General features: G+C 36.7%; 1 protein-coding gene across 2 annotated transcripts in view; it reads right to left on the reverse strand.

Annotated features, from left to right (window-relative positions):
- Positions 1-9,610: 9,610 nt before the first annotated feature.
- LOC144437204 (uncharacterized) overlaps positions 9,611-23,066 on the reverse strand; it is a 14,957-nt gene continuing 1,501 nt past the window's right edge. The window contains exons 2-11 of one of the 2 annotated variants that reach the window (XM_078126097.1): positions 22,603-22,690; positions 22,159-22,206; positions 20,641-20,847; positions 19,802-19,948; positions 19,285-19,446; positions 18,463-18,559; positions 17,452-17,570; positions 16,856-16,912; positions 15,379-15,975; positions 11,653-11,748 (exon numbers count right to left, since the gene is read on the reverse strand). In XM_078126097.1, the coding sequence (XP_077982223.1) occupies positions 15,386-15,975; positions 16,856-16,912; positions 17,452-17,570; positions 18,463-18,559; positions 19,285-19,446; positions 19,802-19,948; positions 20,641-20,847; positions 22,159-22,206; positions 22,603-22,618 (1,443 nt within the window). In that variant the 5' untranslated portion in view covers positions 22,619-22,690 and the 3' untranslated portion in view covers positions 11,653-11,748; positions 15,379-15,385. Of the gene's footprint in view, positions 11,749-15,378; positions 15,976-16,855; positions 16,913-17,451; positions 17,571-18,462; positions 18,560-19,284; positions 19,447-19,801; positions 19,949-20,640; positions 20,848-22,158; positions 22,207-22,602; positions 22,691-23,066 lie in introns of both variants that reach the window. The other variant, XM_078126098.1, reaches the window with a different exon arrangement.

Raw genomic sequence — 23,066 nt, forward strand, 5'->3', positions numbered from 1 at the left:
GAGGGCTATCCTCCAACGTATGTCTGGTTGACTTCAACAAACAAAATACTGTGACGATATTACTTTGTTGAAAGATGTCAAATATCAGCTGATACAGTATGCATCATCATAGACCATACACCAAGTGTAGGGTCTATGGCATCATCCGTCACTTTCAAATCTCAACAATTACACAAATACCTTACAATCTTAAATGATGATAGAGAAGGATGGAGTGATAAGTGTTAGGATAAAATACAGAACCTCAAATTTTGGAATGAAAGTACAATAACAATTATTTATTTCAAAAGAGACCCATTGAAACTAAACAAGAAATTAAAACAAGAACCTACAAGGTAGAAAAAGAGCTAATACAAATAAAACAGAAAAAAAGTACTTGAAGATAAGATTACTGAAGGACAAGACATTCCAACAGAATAATTTCTACTACAAGAAAGACAAAAAACAGACAATTAACAGACAAAATACAGATACAGCAATCAGAAGTTGATGCACTTAGAGTAGAACTCCACAAAATCACAAACAGTAGAATGTTGGATGTGATGGTGGAGTCTGGCGATGTATTGAGGATGAGAACAACTAATGGTAGTATTGGTAAGGGTACAAGTGTATTCAAATTTAAGCCACTAATTGAGAGTTGTTGAGAGACATCAAGATACACAAAGTTGAAAACATTGAAGAGGTCAAAGACAATGAGGAGGGTATGTATAACGACATATGAGTAATAATATATCAAAATTTGCTATCACACAAATTCATTTTCATGCTAGGCCAATGTTACGAGAAGTTGCATTATACCATTTTCTTTCCCCTGTTTTTCATTCAGTTTTTTGAAGAGGAGGAAAACACTGAAGTACAGTATCCTCGAAACACTGACACATTTTGTCAAGAACAGCCCAGACATTACACTGCAGGCATGTAGGTCTGCTAAACTGTGTGATTTTAGAGGTAATAATCTAGAACTTTCATTTTGATTGCATTTTTCTCTTATTTCCATCAAATAAATTCTCTAAGAGAGAAAAATTAGATTTTAACACAAAGATCAATACAAATGTACTTCGAATTCATTTAAAATCTTTTATTCAAATTACTATAGGTGTGATACATGCAGGGATTGGCGAACGTCAACTAAACAGTTTGCTGTCTTCTTTAAACATCCCACCTGTCAACCACCGAACCGTGAAGAAAAGAGAGAGAGAAATCGGAAAAGTAATCGAAGAGATCGCAGTAACATCAACACCATCGGCACTTAAGGAAGAAAATTCAGCTACAGCTAAAAGGTTTCTGTAAAATGTATTTCTATTTGTCATCTTAAAATAGTCACTGATATAGTGGATAACTAGTCTTCGGAGAGGGGGGGGGGTGTCACATGCATATATGTTTAGTTTACATATTTTTTACTTGAGGTTTTCAATTTTCAAAGACACACTATGTGGATGTAATTCCATAATTATACTTACCTTAATTTCTGACACAGTGGTATAACAGTAGCAAGGTGAAGAATCATGCAGTCATAGAACAGCGAGTGTCTCATAGAACATTCGAATGTGTATTTCTGTTGTAAACTTATCTACAAGTATTGTTTTCAATTTTCATCAGCGATGACCGAAGAGCTGGAGATGGTGTGTCAGCCAGTGTTGACAGTGGATGGCAAACTAGGGGGAGTGGCAGAGCATACAATAGTCTTTCAGGTGATACTTTATAAATAGTTAAAATAAGTTGAAACTGTATTTCTCTGACATTTAATTTAATAATTTCAATTTATTTATTTAAAGATTTATAGATTTATGTTTGTGTGTCTGTATACATACATACATACATACATACATATAGATTTATATATTCTCATAAAGTATTTATTCATGTGTTATCTTTTCTTGTTGCAGGTCATTGTACTATGATTGGATCAAAAACTGGAAACGTCATTGCATATTGATGTAAGATCAAAAAAATGTAAGAAGTGTGAGGTTGCTAAAAAAGAAAGAAAGATAGAAGTAAAACCTCATGATTGTCGCAGAGAAATTGGTCTGGCTCAGCAAAGGCTATGGAGTCTGATATGGTTGTTGAAATGGTAAAAGCATGTGCTGAAAAGTCTGTACCATTGCATACAATAATTGGGGATGAAGATGCCACAACTATTTCAAGGCTCCATCAGACAGTAACCATATCAAGAAGATAGTCACAAATGAACTGTATGCTGCACAGAAAAAAAGCAAACAACTTTCTGTGAGGATAATAAAGTATCTACAGAAGTTTCTTCTTTAAAATCCTCATTTGTCATATTTCAATATTATGTTTATTTAATGTAATTTTGTCTCCTGCAATAATCAACTGAAGATCAATTTAATTTTATAATTAATGAAGTACAAGTATTTCATATCAATTGAATTCTCTCTCGCCCTCTCACCAATTAGTGTAAATCAACTCTAAAATAACATATGGTACCGTTTATGTACTTGAAAATGTTATTTGTCTTCCCAGTGCACTTATGATAGACCATCTTCCAAAGTAAAATATCAGATTTGACTAGGAAAGTAGTAAGGAATTAGGAAGTGTGGAAACATAGAAGATATTAGCTGTATTTTGAGTCAGATACAGAATCAGTTGCCTTGTTTACAAAGCATGCAACAATTTGACACCTCAATCTATTTCAGACGTGTTTACTAGGATCAATAATCGAAGATACCGAGTGTTGCCAAATACATGTATGTCTGGTGATGTACAGCGATGATGATAATTCCACATGGGTCCAATGTGAAAAGATTGCTGGTGGGTGTGACAGATGGATGCATGTATATCCTGTATCCCCATAGCCCATGTCCAAAGTGCTCTATAGTCACCAACTGAGGCCTTCATTTGTCAGATAATAATAAAGAAAGCTGTTATAAAGGGGTAAGGACCTGTTAGGAGTTTATTGCTTATTTGGCACCTGTTGTACACATTGTAAAGAGTTTCAAAAAGATAAAAGCAAATCATCAAACTACTTGCGCATGACTGGTGATTTGAATATCGTATCTTGAAGTCAGCAATTTAGCCTAATGTATTGAAGTAATGAGTAATTGCTTTCAATATTTTTCTCAATATGTAGATACCACATATATCAAGTTAGGGCACCAGGTTCCTTACCCCTTTTGGTGAAAAAAGAATATGGCAACATACATAAATATGCCCTCATGATTTGGCTGCCCAACTTGAGTGACATACCTTCACAACTACACAATGTCATCACTGATGAGAAGCGTCACTTGAAGTTGGTGCAGGTAGCTGGGCTGCCAATGGGTCATGTACCAGCCATTCTTAGTGAGGCATTGTATTATTGTATGTTTACTCTAGACTCAGAAGTGACCTGGTAATTATACACTTACCTAGCTACTGCCTGCATGTTTATTGCACGTATTTTACTTGCATGTATTTAGCCGTGTTCAAATTAACATAAAAAATACGAAAAAATATTAAGAGTTAATTAGCAAAGTTCAAATCAAATGACCAAAACGTATTACCTGCAAGTAACACTGTAGAGCAATGAAACTACCAGACTGTTTACTAATACTTGTACTCTTCGATTCATGTTCTGATGGTATGTTTATTTAATTGACTTTCTAACAACATACTTATTATATTACTGTCTATCAATAAATCTGTTTTTCTATACAGCTGTGTTACTGGGGATCCCGTCCCAAGTTTTGCACCATGGCCACCAATGCAAGTGAAAGAGGGTGGTGTTGTACTGCCGGCAGAATATAGCATCACCGTGAAGGAGGAACACATGACAAAGGCTAAAGATACCATAGCAACAATTGTTGACAGAATGCCTGAAAAGAGTGTGCTAAAAGTAGTTTATTAGTTGACTGATCTAAGCTTTTATGATGTTTTATAGTCTAGTGCCATGACTGGTACATATTTACATACTCAATGTACTCATAACTCCCTGTCTAGTCCATGTCCAAACAAAAGGTGTCAAGTATGTTAGAATCCCATGGTGAGCGAAGAACGAATGGCACATGTCAGTAGTAATCATCACAACTTGACCAATTGTCATCACCAAACGTCTTAGACCTTCTCATGTTTGTAAGGTGACTCATCCCCAAGTCTGTTTAAACTGAAATCACATGGATGTCATAATGGTTATATGAATGCTGCATAAGGTAGCACAGAAATCTGTGCGATCGTTGAGACATAATAATATTGTTGGGGATAGTACATCGAGTATGTAATACGGTACTAGTCATGGCACTAGACTAGATGGTTTTTTTAAAAGTAGTTGTTTCATGAGTAAAGCACAATTTTTATTCAGGAAAATTAGATTAAAACTTGACACTATAATCTTTGGGCAAATCAGAAATCTTGCCAACACAGTAATAGTACTTGTTATGTTATGTTATTCAGTGTTTTATTTAAGGCCGGTAAGCCGGTAAATGTTACCGGGGTTCCCCAACCATTTTACCGGAGTTCCCCTGGGCATAGATAATAAGGGAAATTCTCTGCTTGGTATGTCAAAATGAGGCGGATGCTTTGATTATATCACTAGACACAAGTCAGCCGGCCACTCAATTTTCAAACTGTAGTTGTAATAAAGAATGCATACTTTGTCAACATTCACTTTCACGCAACGACAATGTTGCAATTTTGTTGCCATTGAATTACAATTTTACGTGATAGCTAGCATAACTCCCTCCTAAACATTGTGTCAGACGCAGAGATGTGGCGGGAGAAAATGACATCGAAGTAGGACGACTGTGAGACCGCTTGTCACTTCAACAAATATGCCACGTTCATATATGAAAAAGCTAAGACCAATCGATGGAAAAGGGCAAAAATCGATCCAAGGTTTTTTCCAAAAGGGTGAATTTTCTGGTAATGATACCCCACCAACTACAGTGTCGAGAACAGAAGATCACGATGCCGACGTCGGTGCCTCGTGTCAAAATGATGGACAAACTACCCCTGGTATACCGGTACTCCTACGATTGGCGACTCTGATGGTGAACTTATTCAAAAGAAACGGAAACAAGTGCACTGTATTTACTACATATGTTATGTCCAAAAAGCATCTCCAGTCATCTACTGGGATCTAGAAATTATAAAAATTCCTACTAAGAGAGGGGGGACACCCCCTCTCGTACTCTCCCCCCCACGCTTCGCTTTGCGAAGCGAGGCGCTGTGCTCCGCACAGCGCATTCATGTTACCTATAGTTCCCCATGAATTTACCTATGTTCCCCATCCTTAAATAAAACACTGAACTTATGTTATGTTATGTTATGTTATGTTATGTTACAAGGAAAAATTATCCTTTTTTAAAATATGCACCGTGGTCCTATTTACTTCATCTAACTGGTTGTGATTTTATCATGTCAAGTGTAGTTATTATGGAAAACTCAGGAAAATATCAGCTATGTGTACTTCAAAAATGAAATAACAGTACATCATCTCACGTGTGGATGATGGTTTTCATGTTTGACAGTAAATACCTCAGTCTTTATATATTTTACAATATACTGTGTGTTCGATCATATTCTGATAAGTACAGCAAGAAAATGACATGAATGTGGTTTATTATAAAGAAATCTTTCTGACAACATACTAGTAGTAAATACAGAGGTACATGTAATGATATATATTATGTAATCACATTTACAAAACTAACTTTGTAATCACATGTATTAAATCATCATCAAAATGTGTTCAGCTGCAGTTTGTGCAACATTAATACATACAAAACAGTTTTGTTGGAAATATTTATTCAGTTTGTGATATAACTGCATATGTTGAGTGTAAATGAGTGCAATATGTCATGGATTATTTGATAAAAACAAAATGTGCAACCCCCCTCCCCCCCATAAAAAAAACACAAAAAAACACTTGCATATAGATTCACAATTAATCAGGAGTCTATATATATTCCCCCCTCCCAATAACAACAGACCACTGTCAATATATACAATTTAATTTTTTTTTCACATGAACAGCATCATGTTTGCCTTCTGGTGTGTTTTCTTGCATACCTCTGGTAAAATACTCCCCTCCCCAATCTAACATTGCCATTAAACTACCAGCAATTTTTAAAAAAATCAATAGTTACCAAAAAAGTGGGAGGTACATGCTGGGAAACAAAAGTCGAGCAGCAAACCACTTTAACAATAATGATTAGTGTGGTGCATGTTTTCAGAGGAAGAAAATACTTTTGTGAGTTTACTGCCCTGACCTTCATCTGTTATCCCCATCCTGACCCCCTCCCCCCTCATTCTCCCCATCAAAAACTTGTATGAAAGTTTAAGAACGATGTTTTTATTATCACTGAATGCAGTTGCATGAAATATAGTAAACAAGGTGTCTGTTTCACCCAATAAACTTTACTATAATAATTTTGACCGAGTATTGGGACATGTTTTCAATTCATAGATTGCCGAATATCGAACATAATCATCAATGTAAACAGTAAACAAGCAGCTCGTTTGCGCTTGAAGTTTTCGTGTAGCCATTTAACCTATGACATTGCCTAGAAACAGACGTGACATTTCTAACAAACATCATAAAGAAACGCACGTACGTATGGTCCTGCTTGTAGACGGTGCACGCGTTGCGCTCAAGGAAGGGACGACTAGCGACTTACTCTGTATGTAAGCAGGACTAGTATAACAGTTACACGCCGCTGCAGTGAAATTGTTGTTGGTTGGATCTGTACAATATAACTATTGATAGAAATTTTGAATGAATTTTGGCAAGTGTCATTTTGAATAGTTGACAATGTTTTTGACATGCTCATGAATCGTGTATGATCCGAGTTCTTCGCGTTTGTAAAAGGTGAATCCATTCGTTGATCCGTTTCCCTATGCATGTAATTCTCTCTTTTTTCCGGCGACGGAAGTGTCAATAGTTTGTCAATGAAATTGTCCCTTCTTTTGAGTAATGTCTCTTCATTGAAAAATTGATCCCTACCTGATGTCTGTGGTGTGACTTTCCTTATCCAAATGTGTAATTACTAGAAGCGTGGGCGATAGTCGCCGCCGAGTACATTTTCAAGACTGAATGAACAGCTGAGCGCTGTATCCCCTTCACTTCATAAAATTAATACGCGCTCACCCTAAATTTTAAATATATTTGACAGTAAGTTAAGAACTTTAATCAAAATATTAAAATTAGTGGGTCTCTGTATATGATATATAAATTATCTTCCACTAATACGACGTCATCTCAGACTCGTATGACTCCCGTTTTATCTGTATCCCGCATCACCTTTCGGCTCGGAGGGATACGGCCGACATGAGGGGAATTATTCGGTCTCGATGACGTCAAACTCTTACGAAGTACCAAGTTTCGGGCAGTGGTGGGATGGATGCATGGATGTAGCAGAGATGGAATGCCAAAATCACAAAATCATGCAAAGTTAGATAGGACAATGAGTCAAAGTAAAATCTGACCTTATCCTAATTCCATTTTTTTTTTAAAAACACACCCTCCCCAACTCTCCCGGGCCTCTCCCACATGTACTGTGAAGCCCGGACAAAGCTGCAAGCATTCAATCATCGCTCAGTGCACTACTTGATGATATAGTGATTGGCCAAACTCTTTATTTGAATACAGATGTACAAATTATATACATATCATACTTTGTAGAAAATAGGAACAACAACAATCGGCTCATGCCGTAAAAGAGTATAAATATACAAGTCTAAAAAATACAGCTATATACAATAATACAATACTATTTTCATATATTTTTGTGTTACAATGTCAAAGGAATGAACCCGGCGTCCTTATTATTACCATTATATGCATGTCTTGACCATTTGTATTTTCTATTTTATTTCTTATATTCTTTGTCAAAGCCTAGATTCTTCACTTTGACAACGGAACAATGGAATTTCAATGTATAGTTACGTCACAACAGAACTGGTGACGTAAAAATGCTTTCTGGTTACGTATATATATATATATATATATATATATATATATATATATATATATATATATATATATATATATATATATATATATATATATATATATATATATATACATGTATATATATATACATGTATATATATATATATATATATATATATATATATATATATATATATATATATATATATATATATATATATATTATGTACTTTGACCACAATGGTACACATTGGTTTATACATGGTGTATCTTCATCGATTTTTTTTCTCTATGAAAAATACATTTTTATGATAATCAGAGGGAAACTAAGCTATATGAAGAGCAAAATTAGATTATCGCTTATCTTTAAACGATACAATCTAAAAAGTCAACTAATTAATGTAGTTTGCGCTATATAGCTATATAGCTAAATATATAGCTTCTAACAATATTACACCGCCAAATCGGCAGACTTGAGATTTTACCAAAATTCTGTGTTTTGTGATATGTAGATTGGGTTTAGACACACAAAATACATACAGATGTGAGATCATATCGATGGTCTTATAGGCACTAAAACAGCAACAAAAATCAGACATCAATACATTTTTCAGCCCCCATGTTGTTCGACATCGTATTTGTACCGAATACATAGGGTGACATACGCTAACTGAGAAAGTGCATAACCCAAATATTTGGTAAGCTAATTTCAAACTGATCGTGTTATGATCACGACATACAGAACTGATTAAAAATAATATTCCATGTCTAAAATCCTAAATACAACCAATCAAATATATGTTGTTAGTAAAGGTTTTGCAACGATACGGTTATGATGAGATGATCAATATCCATAAAACTCCAATAAGAGCTACATGGATGAATAGAAAATTGGCACATAAGCCTTATAGACATTTTGAAACGCAATTATCATAAATAATTTAGTGGAGATAAACATGATTTCATAACGTTAGGTCCACCATATATAATTAATGTGCTACCCTGAAAACTATTGGAATGTATCATCAACAAATTGTTGGATTTCGTTCACGATTTTGGGAAGAGAAAGGTCCCTCTGAAATTGGTGTTGACCCATTACTATATACATCAACATTTTGTAAATACCTCTGGAATGATTAAACAGAGACGTCATGGTGTTACAGTAATGTGAATATATATGATAAACACAACAGGTAGATTTAGACTTCAGTAAGGCACAATGCTCGTTCACTGAAGTGATTCTAGTAAGAATACTGTCTGTGATTTCGCACTACCATGTCGCATAAATTGACCTGGTAATGACAGCGGGTATTACGTACGGTTCTGATGTGATTACTGATAAAGGATGCATATCACTGGAATAGATAACCTCTTTCACTGAGATTATACTGCCCCCAGGGGATGTACTCCCCTCCCCCACCTGGTGTACATATAAGTGCCACCCTTTGGGATGTTTTTTTCACCCTTTGATCTAAAATGGGGTTCTTAAATGAACCACATAATAAATTCTGAACTAGTTCAGAATTTCCGAGAATTTCCCTCGGAATTCCCCCCCCCCCCACCACCACTAATTGGCTGGTTGGCATTTTTATTTCACTGATTATTTTACTCTAAAATGGGGTCTTCTAAAAAGTTGAATGGTCTAAAATAAGACATAGGGTTGTGACCAAAATAGGTCTAAAGTGGGGTCTGGGATTGGTAGCATTGGCCAAACACTCTTACCAGACCTGGCCAGTCGTAACCCCCCCCCCCCCCCCATACGACTCAGCCCATATGTATGAGAAACTAACTATATTTCAACACTTAACCAATTCTAAAGATATCGTTTTGATTTATGGATACCCTGTTTGCAAATTTGAATTTAATGTTAGTAGTGGTTACTGCTCACAGGTCTGGTGCTCAATTACTAACCGTTTCCCCAGCCAAACGTAACTAATAACTCTGGTCAAGTATTTTTACTGACCTTTCAACTTTCACCATCTCGTCCGTTCAATATACATGCGATATACAAAAACACAGAGAAGTGTTGATAAAAATGGTCAATGATAAGAATGGCCCATGACACGTCTCATCATGATGACCTTTGACTCATGAGAGTCGATCATAATATGAATGACACGTGGGTGTCGATCATGATAAGAATGGCCCATGACACATATCCATCATGATATGAATGACATTTGACATGTGGGGGCTGATCATGATAAGAATGGTCCATGACACATGTCGATCATGATATGAATGACATTTGACACGTGGGGGTTGATCATGATAAGAATGGCCCATGACACATGTCGATCATGATAAGAATGGCCGATGACACATGTCGATCAGGATATGACTGACATTTAATACCTGCTGGGGTGTCAATTGTGATAAGCTTTGATGCTAATCACAGTAAGTATTCCAATAACACAATCATGTCGATCATGACATGAATGACCTTTGACACATCAATCGTGAAATGATATGAAATTGACCTAATAGGAACCGTGCTTTAGCAGGTAACTGATATGACACAATGATGATAAAATTTGGTGAGGAGTTATTATGACCATGTGGGTGCAGTCTGTTGGGTAACAACTGGTAGAGCTCTAACCTGATACCTAGATCTGATAGGAAATGACATAATGACGTACAATGCACTGTAAAAACACCAGCCTCAATTATCAACTAAGACTCTTAAATATTTAACTACTCTATCAAACTGTGCCATCGAAAAAATTCGCTAAATAAATGTTTTAGTGAGTAATATGTATATATGCATCTTGCATGCTAGCCTTGAGGCTTCAAACTGATGGATTTCTACCATGTCCTCTCCATAAACACTTAAGTCTTTTGAGCTCAGTATTTTATGTTAGCCAGAAAACAGACATAAGTTAATACTGGGTTTTACCAGATGTGCCAGATGATGTCAGTATTATGTCCTCTCCACAAACACTGGAATCTTTTGAGCTTCATATTGTACTTTAATGATATGTTATCCAGAAAACAGACATCAGAATCAATGAGGACCGTGGAAGTGTGTGACATAAACATAGTCACTAGACAGGATCAACCAGTCACTCACAAAAAGATTTCATGATGGTAACAAAGGTATCTAAGAAGGTTGAGTAAGTTGTTAAATGAAATCGTAATCTAATTTTATGTTTGAATACAGAAACATCTGTGAAAAAACAAAGCATTTGGGGAGAGGACATTGTTGAAATCAACAATGAAACAATCTAGGCTGGTTGCATAGAGCTGAATGGGTTCTATAGCTACGAACTGCGGCACTCTAATAGTGTCAAAGACATATTTGATTTAGGCTGTTGAGGTAGTTACATCATTGTAAGATGGTGGAGGGTACTCTGGAGGTGGTTCGGTTGGTTGGTCGAGTGATAAGGATACATCTGTAGGCCCTGTTGCAGCCCCTCCAAAAGTGAGATCTTCATAAGATGGAGGTGGGGCAGATGGATCATATACAGGAGGTGCAGAAGGCTGTGGATGAGGTTGTGAGCTCACAATTGTGCTATTGTCACTGGCAGTACTCCAAGAATTTCTTCTGATATCTCCAACATCGTTATCAATGGAAATAATTGATATGGACTGTGAATGGTGACCATTGGATACGACTTCAGCTGTTTGTACTTGTGGTTGACCTGTCTGTTGAGAAGTGTTCAATACCCGTGTACATAGAGTACATGATGAGACAGAGCTGGTGAGACCACCACAGCAGTCACAAAAATGTCTGCAACCTTCTCTGACACTAACACAGCGGCCTTCACAATTGGCTCTGACGAAATTGCGCAAAAATCCATATCCCATTGTACCAAAAAAGGCTACTGCGATAAGATACCCGACAATTTGCCAAAAATCAAGCCCTGTAGGAAAACAAGTAATCGTTGAATTATAATTCATAACAAATGATTTGTTGATATTATTACGAAACAATTAGCCAACTATTTACTGCACTGATATGTTTTATTGGTGGGTAGGTTCCCGAATATGGCCACCATCTGGTCAATTGATGTGAACGAATTTTGGAAAGTGATGTGCATAATTCCCATATGCACATCCCATGTTCAAATAAAAGGGAAATGGCATATTACTGATGGGTGGAAACACAGACTGATGCATTTATTGACTGAATGGATGGACAGAGCCCATTGTAATAGTTCACCCTGGGAGAGGGGAGGACTAAACATGTCCTGTCTGTGCTTAAGTTATTGTCATAACACTTTGATACAACTCTTGGTACTACTAAAAGTTGTTGACTGCCGGAATAGATTGGATAATACACTGTTAGAACACATAGATGGGGTGGGTCAGTGCCATGAGGACAAGAAAGGAGTATTTTGTGGTCGGTCATAAAGAACGCTAGGAGTAATATCTTGAATTTGATGTATTCAGGTAATAGTAGGCAATGGATTTTCCAAAATGTATTGGTGATATGGAAAAGATTCTTTGCTCTGGTAATATGATGAGCTGTGGTGTTCTGTTTGAATTGAAGTTTGTCCAACTTCTTGTGGGTGATGTCGTAGAGGAGATTATTTCCATAATCTAGTCCAGATGTTACAAACCAGATTATTCGTGTGATCCTCGGGTATTTCAGGATTGAACCGATATTCATGTTGTGAAAAGAAGCTGCTTTTCAAAGGTCATTACTTGGTCATCCATATATGCTGACATGGTCACCAAGTCGAATCCCAAGGTTTCAGGCCAATGTAACCAGAATTTTGATAAGCCGTTTATCTGCATGATGGTCTCTTGATGATCCTTTAGAGATATGTTGATGGGAGCTAAAGAACAGCAATCCGTTTGTGTCAGAATTCAGCTTCAGTGGGTTTGTAGTCATCCAATGCACTTCTATATCTACTGTGAGGTCCTCAGTATCAGAGATGCCTAGTCTATGTTTGTTAAGTGAATGCCTATGTGTGTGAACAGGGTATTTGTTGGACATGTAAGAAAGGAGTATTTAGTGGTTGTTCATAATGAACGCTAGATGCTGTCGGCATCAGACTGGGGTCTTAGTGGCAATTATGTCAGCCATAAGATATACTTAATGAGCCTTGGGGATTTCAAGTTTTTCAGCCAAGGGGGGAGCGATGACAGAACAAGGGCGAACATGGGGGATGGGTGGTCCTTTAGCCAAGAGGTAATGTTGTCTAGTTAGAATGACACCTGTGACCCCTGCCATGGAGATCACATTATGGTAGCACAACTGTTGAAACCGGATGGGGTGGGGGCAAACCAAAAGCATGAACAAATAGGAATGGGGGTGTGTTGATAAGAGTGAACTGCCTCCCAGCATTAATCAGGATTACACAAGACAGCACACAGGACTACAAATCTGGGAGTGAGGCTTGTTGGGGTAAGAATCACAATGTGCAGGATATTATAGTAGTTGACAATGTTACTTTCAAATTATATCAATGTAACTGACTGTCAGTACAAAAACTGCAAAGTGGTCTCGACCTATTTGATCTTACCTGATCAGATCAATAGCTGTTGGCAATGTTTTAGAAAGCCATGCTCAGTAGGTGTGAAGGTGGCCATATGTAGGTCATGCAGTGTTCACTGTCCCTGTAGCCAAGAGTGTAAATACAACCAAGATCTGGGTTGTGCGGAAAGTGTAATCTACTCAACATAGTTCTCCTCAGTTAGTGCCAGGCCGCAGACTTATTGAGTCTGTAATATATTTTTTGAGATAGTCATCCACTCGTGATCTGTTTACCAAATTTAACACAACAACCTTGTGGAGGTTGGGTAACTTATTAGCGAATACATGAGAGTAATACATGTGAAAAAATTTTCCGATGACGGTTCCCTAAGCGGTATACTCAAAGAGGAAAACATGATGAATGGTTCAATTATTAGTGATACTGCATAGACTACACTTTCCACACAACCCTGATCTTAGTTGTAAGGCAGAGGTGCTGTTGTAGCAGTTGTGATGGTTCCAGTATTGAATTGAGGAATAGTAATGTAATATGTGACATGTTAACAAACACAGGGGAAGTCATAATTACCTATTAGGTAGTACAACAAAAGGGTTGGAACAAACACAGACAACTAATGACGTCGGTGTGTGTAGAGTACAAATTTTGAAGGCATGGTGATGGGACAGAATGACCACAAAGTCTGATGGGTGAAAAAAAACACTACAATAACACAGATGAAAGGCGTGGTTCTAGGACAAAATCTTGAATTCGCCTCATCATAGAAAATCTAAGAAGGCAATGAGAAAAGCAGAGCCCTGGGGTCGGTCCATGTATGGCCCGCCGAAGTGCTACGTAGAAGGTGGCACTGTGGTTGTAAGTAGAGTGCATGAGGGTCATTGGTAGATGCTGTCAATTGTGATTCCATGGATGCCTGAGATGATGGACAGGATGTAGATTTTCTACTCCGGCCTGAATATAGCGTCTTTGACATACGAGTGTCAATCATAATTTGAATTGTATTTTGATTGTAACCAATAACATTGCTGACAAATATTGGAATAAGTTGAGAAGTTCAGGATGTTATTAAGACAAGGTTTAAGGAGCACAGTATATATGCTTACATTTGTGTGTGTGTGTGTATATATATATATATATATATATATATATATATATATATATATATATATATATATATATATATATATATATATATATATATATATATATATATATACTGGGAGCATATATATATATATATATATATATATATATATATATATATAAGCACAGCACAGTCTGTATAGTTACAAATGTATATATATGTATGTATATATATATATATATATATATATATATATATATATATATATATATATATATATATATATATATATATATATATATATATATCTGTTATAATTCCAATCACTAAAATATAGTACAAACTGTGTTGCCTTGGTATACCACTTGTGTGACATGACATTTTACATACTTCAAAAGTAAAAAAAAATGGGGATGTAGAAGCAGACAGTCAAGTTAACATGTTAATTATCAGATAAATAAACAATTGAAGCCATTAAGCCATTAAAGTCCAAGTGCTTTTTTACAACAGAGGCCTGCTTTTACTGCACTGTTAATAAAAGATTATGTTTTATCAAGTTTTCAATGTGATTGGGTAAGGCGCTTTCTGTGTGTGCTGTGGCTATGTTATTGTTAGGTCGGAGATGAAATATGTCTATCTTTGTGTCAAACACATCATGTCCCCTGGGTGAGATATCAATCCAACATCATTTCTGCTGTACTTTTGAACTATGTCTAGCAACTGGTGGAGCTCTTACCAGGAACCCAAGTATGATATAAAAATAACATTACGACTAGTGTCGGGGCAACAATAAATTCAAAACAAGTTTTAGTCTCAATAACACCTGATTCTTCGTACACATCTAACCATTTTATCAGAATATGTTGATACAAAAATAGTTGATTAATTTTAGTATATTATACACTGATGTAGCTGAAAGGGAAGCCACAGTTACAGGTTGTGTCACTCTAATAGTGTCCAAGGCTTACATTTGTTTTACGCTGTTGAGGTAGTTACATCATCGTACGATGGTGGAGGGTACTCAGGAGGTGGTCCGGCTGGTTGATCAAGTGATAAGGGTACATCTATAGGTCTTACTGTGTCATGGAAACCTCTAAAAGTAAGGTTTCCATACGATGGTGGTGGGGCAGATGGATCGTATAATAAAGGAGGAGCAGATGGCTGTAGTCGAGGCTGTGAGCTAATAATTGTGCTGTTGTCGCTAGCAGTGCTCCAAGAATGTCTTCTACTGTCTTGAGCAGCAACATCAATTTCAATAAGTGATACTGAGCGTGTACGATGACTGTTGGACACAACTTCGCCTATCTCTATCTCTATGTCTTGCTGTTGATGTCTTGTCCGTGTAGAAGTGTTCGATACACGTTTACATATGGCACACGACAACACGCAGCCGAGGACCTCACAACAACAGTCTGAACAATGTCTGCAACCATCTCTGACACAATCACAGCAGTCATCACAAAACTCACAAAAGGCTCTACAGAAACTGCGGAGAAGCACATATCCCACGGAGCCAAAAACTATAACTGCGATAATAATACCAGGAATTTCCCAAAAATTGAACCCTGCAGGGAGACAATTTATCATTACATGGTTATTCTGAACAACATGATTGAGCAGTAGTACTGTAAAACAACATACTGCTTCCAAGAGCGATAGTTTTTGTTACTGATGGCCCACATTGCCTCGGGAAGATCAATACGCCATATTCTGGTTATCAGAAAGATTGCTTGGTTTGGCCACTAGGGGTGTTGTTCACAAGCTGCTTTGGTACCAGAAGTGAGGGCCAGAATAGTTCAAGTTCACTCTTGCATCTGATACGATGTAACCATTTATGTTCTGTGTTGTTCTCGCTGTACTGTTTTATTGGTAATTATCAGTAATGAAAACATGCCTGACCATTACTGTAGTGGTTTTTTTCTTCAAGAATACATAGATTTATTTTACACGCATTTTTGATCACGGCCCACATCTTGCGATCATTGTGTGCAAAATGGTCAGAAGTTTGGTAACCGAAATATGGCGTATTCCCTCATGGTGTGGTTGATTATTTCTTAGAATAGGGAAAAAACAATCTCTCACTTGACAAATCCCAGGTTTAAGTTCACCCAATAGCAAGTGATGGTTTAGTATGTTTCGAATATTCCTTTCTCCCAGGAAAAAGAGCAAACTCCTTTAAACCCTGACCATGCCCGAGCTATAGAAGCAGTGACAACAGTGTGTGGGACAAGCAATTACATATTTCATTGTTAAATGAAAGTTTAATGTAATTACTGATTTGAATGTGTTAGTATGGTGTTAGGATTAAATGTTGTTAGTCTGTGTGTATTTATTATATGGGTAAAAACAGAAATTCACACAAGCTAAGACAAACAAGAACATTGTACAAAAACAAATGAATACAAACTGAAAAATCGAGTGATTAAAAAAAAATAAAAACCTCACCATCTCCACCATTTTCGGTACCGGGATAACTTATTTTATACACAACTGTAGTTCCGGCTGTAAAAAGTGCAGAAAACTTCATGTGATTAAAATGAGAATCGTATCAAAGATCTCTAAGGCAACTGGTGCCGCCATCTTGAAAATGCGCCCTCATCTGGTCAACCGTAGAAATCTAATGTAAGACAACCCGGTTTTAGTGTTCAATGACTGGTTTCAATGTTTTAATTACCATGTACCCGTGCTGTCGATCGTTATTGTACCCCAGGTAGAGTCATTACAGTCATGTCAAGAAATGTAACAATTCACTGAAACAGTTTGAATCTATAGCCGGCTTCATGTCACAGGGAAACTAAGCAACAGGTATAGTGAATATTCCGCCTTAAGAGAAGACGACTCAAGCAAAAAAACAATGGGCTCAGAAAGAAAGCAACAGAAAAAAAAATTCCACCACCCCAAATAAAATTCTAAGTCATATGTTCGTTGCTAACGTGATTATATTTAGTGAATTCATGTCATAAAATTTAAATTGAAATAATACCATTTTTTTTACATTTTAAAGTTGTGTGGTAATTTCTTACATAGCATGAAGTTCTTACCGACATTTTTCTTGCATATATATGGACGATCTATTTGACATGACTCTGTAGCCCAAAATCCGTTAAAAACATCAAGTTTTGTACATTCCATTGTGTCCACTGGGTGGCCAGCTTGCCAGCTAGAAAAAAAGGCAGAAGTTGAGCTGGATGGGTCAGTTCACCAATACAAGGGCAAATAGAACTTTTACTTAGTTTTCATGTGACTGCTACAATGTATATATAATATTCAATAATAAACCATTGATTCTGGTTATTATACTCTATACCGTATGTGTGATACATAGACAATGGCCAGAAAATGTTTAACTTTCATGTGTTAGAAATTTAAATTACTTTTGTTGTAAGGCTTAGCGAACTCCAACATTCATCCAAAGTAATAGTTTTCCATGACTTAATCGTATTCGTAATTATGCTTTGCGAGTTTTGCCTCCCAACCTGTATTTCAGTAAATCAGATGTATGATGCGAAACTGTATCACTTTTGACTGTTTTGAATAACACTTTACATTTTCAAAAGCAAACAAATAGAAAACAGAAACGTTAATTATCGTCAACACACAAAAACTACCACCATCAAGACTATAATTATATACTGCAACCAAAGTCACCACCACTATCATTATCTATACCACGACTGCCACCACTACCATAAAGACTGCTATTACCACCATACCCACTCCTCATCACCAACATAATATTCACAACTACCTCGACTACTATTACTACAACTACCAACACTGCAACATCACTGTCACCATCACCACTATCACAACCACCACCATGACCATCCTCATCGCCAAAATAATGACTACAACTACCTCGACGACGACGACGACGACTACTACTGCCACTATATCACAACCTCGACTACTACTACTCCTACTTCTTCTACCCCCTCCACGGAGACACACACACACACACACACACACACACACACACACACACACACACACACACCACCACCACCACCAAAACTACAGTACTACTATTATATCTTTGTTTAGTTACTTACTTGGTATAATGAAATGCATTTCTGTCGACCCATGAATAATTCCTGTAATCTGAATTATACTGTAGCCCAATCCAAGCAGATAATCCAGTGAATGAAACTGTTAAGGTTGAGTAAAAAAACGTCCGTTTTAAAAATAATCCCGGGGATTGATCAAGCAAGACTTTCAGTAAAACATAGCAAACATTGTGTCAGTTTTGAATGAACAAAACTCTACACTTATTTCCATTGGTAGTGTAGAAGAAAATTATGTAAAAGACCTTTGTTGAAAGAGCAAATTCTCTAAGACACTTCGCATTGCTTAAAGAACTGCACAAAGAAGAGGGCGTGTTACTAAAGATGAGATTTTCAAGGTGCTGTCCACAGTGACTATTATCCATTATATTAAGTGTACCAATGAGTTCAAAACACTACTTTTTAAACGGAATGTCACACTTTCTTTAAAGGCACACAAGCTGAGTTTGTACGTGTTTAGGCATAATTTAACTGCATATATCTCAAAGGTACTTGCATTATTGTACCTACTGAAGCACACATGGCCATCACTTGCAATTGACTGAACTCAAATCTGGTATTAAGATATAACTCATGAATAATCCGATGACGTAATTTATCATACGTATCAAGAAATGTTCAGAAAATTTCTAATATGCAATCAACTGTTCTTAACTTGAGTAAAATGCTTATAAACTGAGCTTGTGCCATTTTAAGTTTGTCTTATTTCATTGTAATATATTATATGGGTCGCAAAGTAGGAAAGTGAATGAAAATATATTATTGTATTTTCATCACAGTAACTTGCGGGGTTAGTGTATTAAAGCTTACCTGATAAAAAGTCGTTTTCTTCTGAACTAGTAATGCTAGCTAAGTTCGATGCGTTGTAAGCACAGTGTTTGTGTGCGTCATCTCGATATGTAGAATTGGTATTGAGTATGTAGCAGTTATTGTTTCTCTGTACCCAGCCATCGGGACAATTAGATCCAACGGCTGTTAGTCGAGTTCCAATGGAGAGAATATAGGCATAATGATTATAAGATATGGCGCAATATATCTACACCAAAAACCTTGACTTATAGCCTTTACAGGTTGTATTTATTTTCTTACAAAATACCGATATGCGTTCTCAGTCTCCGCGACATTTGGGTAATTTTGACGTTGCGGGCGCTCTTTTAATCGTTCCTTCAAAAAGTAGTTACAATACGACAAAAACCGCATCAGTTCAAACATTGTATTAGAGGCAACGACTTATCTTCAGGCCAAATATATTATTGCAAATAGCGTATGTGACCTTAGAATGGTGGTATTTAATCAAATATATAACAAAGTTAACAAAGAGACTCACGAAAGCTTGTGTACGAAAGACTGAAACCCCTGTCTTGAACCGATCCATCGCTGTACAGCTGTATGTGGATCGATCGACCACGACTCGTAATAACACCTGGGTTATACGATCCACAGATCTCCGAAATAACGTCGGAATATTCATCACCTAAATCAAAAACAAAGGAGTAAAGTTTAGTTGCTGTATCATGTATTTTACGCTTTAGTATCATCGCAAACAGATTATGAATACACCGTGAAGCAATACATCCCTAAAGCATCCTCGGTCCAAAGACGATGACATTTTGTTTCCGTTTCGGGGATCAACCCTTCAAAAGGCCCAAGTCTTTACACACCCGAAACTGTGTGGCAAAGATATTATGGAGATAAATTCCATTAAACACCATAATATGGGGAATACGACTATTATGTAAAGTAAGGGACACCTCGCTTTCTTTGGTATAAAGAGCTAGTCTAGACTGACAGTCATGTCATTGGAGGCGCTCTCTTCTTGATTACTGGTATGATTATTACCGGCGAGGTAATGAATATCGAATAAGGAGAATGTGGGTTTTGAAAGGTACGCCGTGATAGGCGCCCTTACACATCGACCAACCCCTCCCACAGAGAGGAGGCCGGTGAGGGCGGAACGTCACAACGTATCTTACAGTCTAGGTTGTTGTCCCCACCAATAAAATCAAATATTATAATATAAACGTGAACAACATGGTCGAGCGATTGTTGTGTTGGGAACGACTATAGCGTGACCAACGACGAATCCTTCGATTGAATCATCATTTCGCAGAGAATTTGAATTCATATTGGTGTAAAAAAAATATTACGTCAGTGTATTTTACTTACCATCTTTAATTACAAGTCCATCATAGTCGCAGGATGATTCTAAGAGAACGTCATGGAATGTTAACAACACACGATCTTGATTAGAGGGTGCGTTGATAACCCAATTACAATTTGAGTCGGGAGAATATTCGGAGGGGTACTTGGGGGATGTCAATGTCCGTGTTATACCAGACATTGCGTCTAAGTGCATAGTAGAGAGGCATTGTCCTAAAGAGATAAAAACAAGATGGCGAAGAAACATATTAATTTATTCACGGATGTAGCGGCATACAGGTAGGTTGACATATGTGGAAGAAGTCAATGAATGAATGAATGAATGGATGGATGAATGAATGAATGAATGAATGAATGAATGAATGAATGGATGGATGGATGGATGGATGGATGGATGGATGGATGAATAATGAATGAATGGACGAACGAACGAACGAACGAATGAATGAATGAATGAATGAATGAATGAATGGATAGATGGATGGATGGATGGAGAGTGTATGAAAGAATGAAGGAACAACCAATTATCGGGTTTCTGTATAACTAAAATATACGGTTAACTTATTACTTATAGAAATAAAAGAATAAGTGAAAGTTGAATGGATGGATGGATGGATGGATGAGTGGGTGGGTGGATTGATGGAGGGATTGATGGATAGATGAGTGGGTGGGTTGATGAATAGTTTGATGGATGAATGGATGAGATGGTAGGTTGATGGATGGATAGATGGATTGATTGATGAATGAATGAATGAATGAATGAATGAATGGGAGGGTTGATTGGTGGATGGGTGGATGAGTGGGTAGGTTGATGGATGGATGGATGGATGAATGAATAAATGAGTGGGAGGGTTGATAGATGGATGGATTGATGAATGAATGAATGGGAGGGTTGATGGATGGATGGATGGATGGATGGATGGATGGATGAATCAATGAGTGGGAGGGTTGATGGATGGATGGATAGGTGGATTCGAAGTATGAGGACTATAATAAAGAAGTAGTGAGAAGATTGTTGAATAAAAGGATGGACATTGTTAAGGTACTAGAACTGTCTGACAATGATAAAATTAGAGAAATGGAAATGGGTCAGATTTTGATTAGTAAGTCTGATAACTTAGAGAATGTTGTGGGTTTTTACTGTCATATACGGTAATGACGTGGCTAAATGTAAACACAAAAACACAGGATCAATAAAAAACAAGAAAGAAACAGAAAGGGTTCTAGTTAAATAAAATTTCTACATAGTATTGTTGTTTTAATACCGTACAGTATTATACAAATAGGGAACTTGATCGAGGCTGAGCAAGACGCAAAGGACTGTGGGATTATCGAAATACCTAATCTGGAGGTCCTAATAAAATTAACCTCCCACAATTGTCAGGGTGACTATGAATTGAGTATCTGTGGTTACAAACAATGTATCAACATTGTTTACAATACAGTATTTATTATCCAATTTCCCATGATGCAACATTCAACATGGCGGGTTTGCAAGTTCCCTATTTGTGTACTTCAACTCACCTGTTATCGTTGACACGTTGTAGAGGAAACTTACAAACGTGGCTAAAGCTGAAGGTAAAAACAAATAGATGCACGTCAAAAGAGATTGTGACTTTTAATCTAGCGACATTTTACTGTTGTATTGTCAACGATCTGGTATCGCATAATTGAGAATTGAATATTTTGTACATTTACCATTCAACAAATCAATCTTTTAAACTAAACGATCGAACGAACAAATGTATATTTCAGCAACACTAATGCGCAAAACAAACTAACCGAACATACACACACACATACATACACACACACACATACATACATACATACATACATACATACATACATACATACATACATACCCCCCCCCCACCATGCCTGCAAACTGCTGTGCTAATGTCCTTCTATGGAGTGTAAATAAATAAATAAATAAATAAATAAATAAATAAAAGATTGTCAGCTCACCTGTAATGATATGCATCAGGTAAGTATAGATTTCACTTGCTCTTCAACTGAGATGTATTATCATGCTTACCCATGTGACAAATACAACCTGCAAAAAAAAAGTACGCCCAAATTTGTGACCTTTATGTCTCGATCTCAATACACACCATAGTCTTAGTTGAGTCATAGACAAGTATTCTACATTATATGGGAAGTGAGAGTAACAACATTCAACTTTCGGTGTTCTAACGTGTTATTGCTAACTTGCCAAAGGTATCGTGTTGTGTATTCAACGACATATTGAAACGTATACCGGTACTGGACAATGTACACAAATAATTCCATGGATGGATAACATACACAAGATGAATATCAATATTCAAATTAAGATTAATTTGCATACTATTCAAAATTATGTATTCATTATTCATTAACGAGGTTAACTCATAAAGTAATATCAGTTAATTAAGACCAGTTATTAAAGC

The sequence above is a fragment of the Glandiceps talaboti genome, chromosome 7 (assembly GCF_964340395.1).
Source record: "Glandiceps talaboti chromosome 7, keGlaTala1.1, whole genome shotgun sequence".
Classification (NCBI taxonomy): domain Eukaryota; kingdom Metazoa; phylum Hemichordata; class Enteropneusta; family Spengelidae; genus Glandiceps; species Glandiceps talaboti.